General features: G+C 40.0%; 1 protein-coding gene across 1 annotated transcript; it reads right to left on the minus strand.

Annotated features, from left to right (window-relative positions):
* Positions 1-2,379: 2,379 nt before the first annotated feature.
* On the minus strand, positions 2,380-2,991 carry TMEM174 (transmembrane protein 174). Its single transcript, XM_007430048.2, has one exon. The coding sequence runs from the start codon at positions 2,989-2,991 to the stop codon at positions 2,380-2,382; it is 612 nt and encodes a 203-aa protein (XP_007430110.2).
* Positions 2,992-7,595: the final 4,604 nt, after the last annotated feature.

The raw sequence follows: 7,595 nt of genomic DNA on the forward strand, positions 1-7,595 counted from the left end.
CCATCAGGTCTGCAGCCAGAATCATACTCACTTCCTAAACATGCCAGGTTTGGCTGAATCAGACAATAGCACTGTCAGACTAATAAAGTGACAAAGTAAAATGTATATTAAAATTAGTGGTACTTTGCCACCAGTCCACATAATTTGCATCTCTACCAGTAATACCTTTATGGAAAATTGCAAGGGAATAGAAAAAGCCCTAAAGTGGATCTCTTTTTTTCTCTTAAAAAAAAAGGAGAAATATTTAACTTTTAAAATGGGACTGAAACTTGCCTAAAATGTCCTAGCGTGCCCATACTCCTTAGAAGAATTCCCATCCGGGGATAAGGCAAAATGCCAAGAATCCCTAAACCTGCAAGAGAAGCTGAGCTAGAGCCCCCACTTTGCAATGCCTGGAGTCTGACAATAATCTCTGACCCCCTGAACAGGTTCCTACAGAGCTCCCATGTCCAAAGTGTGCTGAAGATTCAAAGCCAGGGAGTGAAAGAATCATTACTTGGGGATAAGCCCCCATTTCTGAATAGTCCCTCTAATTTGCCAGCCCTTGAGACCCAGCAGCAGTGGCTAAGGTAAGTTTTGAAGGCAGAGGCATGAAAACGTTGCCTTTGTTGAGGAGCAGAGCAGCTGCTGGATAAACTTTTTCATTAGTCATCTTGTCCTGCTTGCTGAGCTCCTAATCTTCAACTTCTTTCTGCTGGATCTTTTGGACCTCTAGACATGCTTTTCTAATCACAGCCTGGTATTGATTGCTGAACTTTTTTAAAGTACAATTAAAAAAAAAATGTTTTTAACTTATGGGTTGTCTCTTGTTCCATCCTTCCATCTGGCTCAAGAATTACTACAATAGTAATTTAATGTGTGAGTACTATCTGTCTTTGCTTCTCCATTTGCTGACTTGATGAAGCCTAAAATACGATACAATATTCCCATGCATTCATTCCTGCTTCTTAATATCTTCTTGGAGTGAAAAGCGTTGGTCGCTCCTCAAACTACCCCTGCTCAAAAAAAGATTTAGATTTCACACATAGTCCAGAGTTAAATAAAAATGGAATATTTGTTTGCATATTATTCAAGAGCCCAGGGAGCAGGGGGAATAGGTGAACTGGAAAGGCTGGGTGATTTTAGAGATGGAATTAAATGCAAAATGTTGCACACTTAGAAAGAACATGTCCACTTGTATTTAGTTGATGAATGAACAACAGTTTTCAACAAAAAAAAAAAAATTGTCAGTAAAATTCATGTATCTTATAAGCTTATGAAGCTTATATATGTTGATGGTCTTATTGAAGCAGACTCAATCCTTATGGAGATATTAGGCAGGTCTGTTTATGGCAAAGGTGGGAATAGCTTCTCATAAGGAGGAGGTAAAGAGTCACTGCAAAGATCTTCATCCAGTATCTCTTCAGGTTCTTCAAGACTGTTAGTTGACCTAGAGATGTGGTGGGTGGATGAGCAGGGAGAGAGGAATTTATAAGGCACAACAACCAGCAAAATAAACAAAGGAGATACTAATAAAGACAGATATTTTAAAACATATTACAAATGTATTTTGCCATATGGAATGGTGGGGACAGGCAGGGGGTTTGGGGCATTTGTATTTATTGTGGGGTTTATATGCATGTCCAATGTGTGCCTGCATTTCTCCCTGCAAAATGCAAGTGAGAGATAAATGTGCACTTACTGTACAAAAGCTTGATGATGCAGAAAGGTCAACAGCGATGAGTGTGTCACAGTATTGTTCTCCTGATTGTTTTGTTTGAAAATGTGTCTATTTAAAAACAGGTGCCTTAATTATTGCAGCAAATCCAATACACAACCAAATGCCATTTAAGTAGGATTCAGATCATGCTGAAATACACTGTCGCACCTTAAAATGAAAACTCCCAATATGCCATGTGTAAGAAAATTGGAGGGATAGGATTGTTTGGCATGGAGGTAAATGCATTCTGAATGTGTGGGGAAGCCACCTGCTCTTTACTTTTACTTTAGAAGTGTCAGACCTCCAGAAGTAAACTCTGGGTCTGAAACCCATGAAGCTCAGGTTGGGGTAATAGATTATACACCCAGTAATCCACTCCTGTTATTCTGATAAAATTATAAACATTAGGCTAAAAGAAAGTTCTTTCAAGATAAGAGAGGAATGTTCTTGAGAAAAACACCAACACATAGAAAATGAAAGATGCATAATGCATGCCAGTCCATTACTTAACTGGAACCGCAATAGCTGTGAAACTGTACTGGCTGAAGCTTCAGGCAATGCTTTCACTTAAAGCAGTAACTGAAATTTTACCCAAGGAGTGATAACGACTCTACTTCCTTTACATCTCTACCTGGATCTTGTAGGAATTTTTGCCCCAAAGTGTAACATTCACAAATAACTTACCTTTCGCTTGTGGTGTCCACTGTAAGATAAGCAGAGTAGTTCTCTACAGAAAAAGCTGAGCTACCCATGGGGCTGACATTATCAGAATGAGGAGGAATAAGAACAGGAATTATTGATGTGGAGCCAAGGGGAAATTCCGAACGGTTCAACGCTTGGTGCAAATTGGCTTCAACTCCTTCCTGGGTTGGAGAAGAAGGCAGGTGAGGCACCACTGCAGCTCCTTGAAAAGCGATGGGCTGGCTAATTCCAGCATAAAGCCCGTTATGTGTCCTTTCTGCATCAGGTGCCCTTTCTTCACTCTGGTTGCAGGAGTTGCAGGTGAGTATTTTAAATTTGCACACAGCAATCAGCAAAAATGCCACACCCACTGAAAGCAGAGTGGGTCCAAGCAATCGAGTCCATACAAAGTGGACGACACCTTCATATTTCACCCATCCCATCACAGTAAAGGTGATTCCTACAACCCCCAAAAAGACTCCAGAGAAAAGTAATGCGGCACCAGTTTTGTCATCATCGGACACAGGAATTTCAGAGCTATCTGGCTGACAAGGAGAGACAGAAAGCCCACTGGTAGAGGTATCTTCCACAGTGATGTGGTTATGTTCCATTACACAGGAGACCAATTCTGAAATATCCTGAAAAAGGTGTTTAGAAAAGTATGCCAACCTGAAGGTTCCTATTTGTTACACAAGAACTTTGTTCACATTAGTGCAGTTAAGCAATTGCAGACTCTGGACTTTCTGGTACTAAAGGGGCCCTCCTAAAGGAGACCAAAAAATGGGATAGGTGATGAATCCCTTTCATACTTTGCTGTTACTAAATGCTCACTTTGCTGTTACTAAATTCTCACTTAGAGCAAAAACCCAAAATAAAACGAACTGGATACTGGATACTTGCCTTGTCTTACCACTCTTCTCTTTGGCAGTGTGTGTTGTTAGATTTTGGGCATTTTCTGTAGGGATTCTGTGACTATTGGAAGTGGAATTACCAATTAAGCTACTTTGGAATACATGCCTCTCCTGGATATTCTAATCAATGCAAAACAAACAAACCCAGCAACATTCCAGAGTAGCTTAATTGGTAATCCTTACAAAGGCCTGTCATTTGGTTGATGAATTGATGAGGTATTTAGAAATTGGAATATAAGGCTAAATTTTTTTAATAGGCAGTGAGAAGAATGGAATAAGCATGTGATCACTCCTCTACATTTCCAGCTCCTATGTACTTGGACAGCCTTTCCCTACTACTAGGTTACAGCGTTATCCATCCATCCTTGAATCAGCAGAAAATTATGGTGGTTTGGATTTTGCTGTCTTATCCCAATCCTGCTCCTATTACCTCTGTTCCCAGTTGCTGTCAGTCACCTGACTTCCTTCCAAAGTAATATTTCTTACCCACCTTAAGGCTGTTCTTGGATGAAGTCAGAAGAAGTGGAAAAAATTCTATTTTAACACAGGTACAGCTGAGGATGACTTAAGGCTGTCTCATCCATGGGCTGAGGATGAGATGAAGGCAACATCATGGAGACACAGTGAAAAAAGTTGTTGCTGGAATATCTCTGTCTTGTGGAGAGTCCCACTTGGGGATATGACCTGGGCCTGCATTTTGGAATCATTTTAGGCAGGATACGTATCTTTTTTTCCAGAACATAATTACAATTAACAAAGAAATCCTATAAAGGATTTTGCTCTAAAGGATTCTTTGCTTTAAAGAATAGAGATCTGAGAAGTGGCTTTTGAGTTCTCCCAACTGGCAAGCCATAGATTACAAATTTACAGGTGGGACAGTGTTGACAGCTTAATTGAATGTTTCCTATCAGATATGTAGATCCTTCAGACTAATTTTTTTCCTTTGAGCTTCTTCCAAGTAATGTTCCCAGGGTCTGTGATTTGGTCTTTTATAAAATATGTGCCAAACAGTATTGTTACAACTGATACTTAAGCTGTCTGCCAATAAATACTTTAATATTTGCTTATTGTTCATAATAATTACTTTAATAATTACAATACAGCCACCAGGACCTGTTTATGCCTGCACCTCTTATTTCTTCTCTATGCCTGGATTGTAATTCTACTTAAAGTTTCATGCTTATGATAAAAATTCAGGGAATGCCTTTTTGCTGAAATAATACATAGTTCCACAAACAAAAATAACTTCTAACTGTAATTGGTCTAACTGAGGCTTATTCATGAGCCAACTTGATTTGCATTAATGCCTTGTTGAAATGCTAATTTGCAGTAGCAAATGAAGAAGACAGCATCAGAGCTCTCTTGAGTCAAAGGAAGGGCATGGCTGTGTTACCAATATTCTGTCTCCAAAGTCCTTGAGCGCAAGTTGCATAAATGACCTGAAAACTGTTTCATAACCTGGTAAATGTGTTTTTATATAATAGCCTAAAAACTTGCTTCCAATTTGTCATGTAACATTTTTCACAATTATTATAGGCTCACAAAATGTTAAATGATTTCTAACTGTTCTTTAAAACAGCCCTTTTCAAAGCAACTTGCAAAAGTTAAAGTCAAAATAAAGAATCTAGCTAAGCAAAATAAAGTAAAATGAGAATATAGACTTTCACAAAAAGCCTGACTTCCAGCTGGTGGTCCAGAAGCTACCAATGCTTTGTGAGGGGATTGTAGGTAGCTCGTATGGCAGGCATCAAAATAGAAATAACATTGTTAAAAGTAGTGTCAAAATCTTGTGTGTTTGGAAGTTATCATTCAACATTTTGCAAATTTTCAGGCAAGGGATTTGGTGATTCTGCAAGGTTTTAGCCATAGCTTTTTTAAAAAAATGAAATTTTCATTTAATTTTAGGGACCCGGGGATATCCTTGGGTGGGTGGGGGTCACATCTGTACCTGCAGATTCAGGGTTATCATTCCTTGGCTTATATGGTAGTTCTCAAAAGCTTTCAATGACACTTGAGTAGTCACACTGAGAAAAAGAGTGGGAACTGCAACTCCAGAATGTAAGTATGAGGTCTGGGACTAAATGAATAAGAAATGCTTTGTCAGAGACTTGAACTCATCAGCCTAGGGGAAAAGCAAAAACTCAGTGCAGTAGAATGTTCCAGAATTCACATGTTGATCACCACCTGAGCTATTAGAAGTACAAGATTTGGGTGGCAAAAATCTGAATGACCTCGAGAAGAGGGGAAAAATTAAAATTCTTTATTGCCATCTAGAGGTTGTTTTTATTTTATTTTTTTTGGTCCAAATCTGGTAATTTTAGCTTAATCTCTGATGTAAGAACATCCAGAGAAGAGGCATTCATACAGATGTTAGCAGATGGGTAGGTTAATATAGAGCATAATTCAATATGGTCAGCAATTTACTTTGGGCTGGGAAGGTTTGATACCTACTGGAACTTTTCCCATGCTACTAGCTGCACTTAAATTTGTTCTACCCTTTTGTTCTTGAAACGTGTTGTTCTATTATGTCTTGCTCTTGAAATGTCTTAACCGCCTAAACCAGATCAAGACTGCATTCTGTAACATTTGCTGTATCTATGATATTCTTAGGCAACCCATGATACTCATCGTGGCCATGAAGTCCTGAGCCAAAGCTGAGAGACAATGAAGGCATGGATCCTGAAGTCCATCTTGGAGATTGTCTCTGCCCACTCAGGCAAGGAGGATGTTGAGCAGCAGAGAAGGCAGAACACCAGCAAGATCCAAGTATTGCTTCAATCTTTATACCCCCTTCCCAGAGAGACTGGCTTTCTGGTGAGGCAGAATTCTAATAGAAGATTGCACCTTCTCCCCACTCTTTCATGTCTGTGAGGATGCAGCACTGGGTACCTGGTTGGGCAGAGCTGGATCATGCCTGCCTCCCCCTGCCCTCCATTCACCCATCCAGGACTCACTGATGAAATCACGTCAGCCTTTTAATCTCTGACCATACAGCGAATGACTGCTGCCTTATCTAGAATGGTTACAATACCACAAAGTGAGTATGGAGGACAGCCTAAACTTAATGATAGGGAAACAGGATAGAACAGGAAGTAGCCACCAATCATCTCACAACTCTATTCTTCTGATGGCCTAATTCTTCTCCCTGACCCTGCCAACCCTGTTGCAGATATTCTCTCTGAATCCCTTTTTACCTGTGCACATCTTGTCCTCAGAAACAGCTAGCCTGAACAAAGTGAAGTAGCCCAGATGGACTGCATTGATGGGGAAAAGGAATATAGGCAATGTTGAGGGAATAAGTTAATATAGAGTTATGTAAAAACAACCTCTTCTCCTACTTTAATTCTTCACCAAGAACTTGCTTCACCTACTTTTTCCTTTGTCCCATTAAGTACCTTTCAGGGGGTTGGCAGTGCTTTCCCCCAAGCTCTCACTTACTGAGTTGAAATTTTCCCCAGCACTACCCTTGTTAGACAGAAAACCTATACTTACTGATTTTCTGTGGTACAATTGTTTTCACAATACGTGATTTGATTGTGGCAGCTGTAGCTTCTAGTGAAATCATATTGACAGTTTGCAAGGATTGGGACATGTCCCCATGTCTATGATGCTGCTCACAAGAGTTAAACTGATGGTAAATTCTTCCTGTTTGGAGCAGCCGTCACTGAAGACTAAAACTTAGAGAAGAAAACAACAACTTTCTTTGTGACACATTCCAAAACACCAAAACTGAACCGCATGTTCACTATGAGGGCTGGAGATATCATGGGCTTGGTTACAAAGATCTGGAATCTTCTGCTGCCTAAAGCAGGATGTCCCTGGAAGATAGTGCTCAGGGACTGGAAGGGGTGGTGGTGGCATGTTAGTACCAACCAACATGGCCAACAGGTGCTATGTTGATCCCACCCCCTATGGGTCATGTGACCATGGCACCAACTGAACAGTCATAAAGTATGTCAGGCTGCATCCACAGAAAAACTGCTGGGGCTTGTTAGCTGCTTAAGGGGAAAGCAATAATTTTAATCTGGAACAGCTAGGGATGACTTTAAGATGCCCCAAATATGGTCTGGAATGAGAAGAAAACACTGTCATGAGGATATTGCAGCGAAAAAGAGGTGGACAGGGTATGTTCATGCTGTTAAGTAAAAATGGGGAAAGACTCTGAGAGGAGAATGAGCCAAAGAAGGCGTTGAGTTGTTCTGTTCATTCATCTTTACAGAGCAGTTTGTATGATGATTCCTTTCTCTTTATTTTGAATACATCCATACAAGTCTCTTTTGTTGTTTTATCGTACTTTGCCAACC

The sequence above is a fragment of the Python bivittatus genome, unplaced genomic scaffold (assembly GCF_059951505.1).
Source record: "Python bivittatus isolate LINGU-HERP-01145 unplaced genomic scaffold, Pbiv_v1 ctg000850_np1212, whole genome shotgun sequence".
Lineage (NCBI taxonomy): Eukaryota > Metazoa > Chordata > Lepidosauria > Squamata > Pythonidae > Python > Python bivittatus.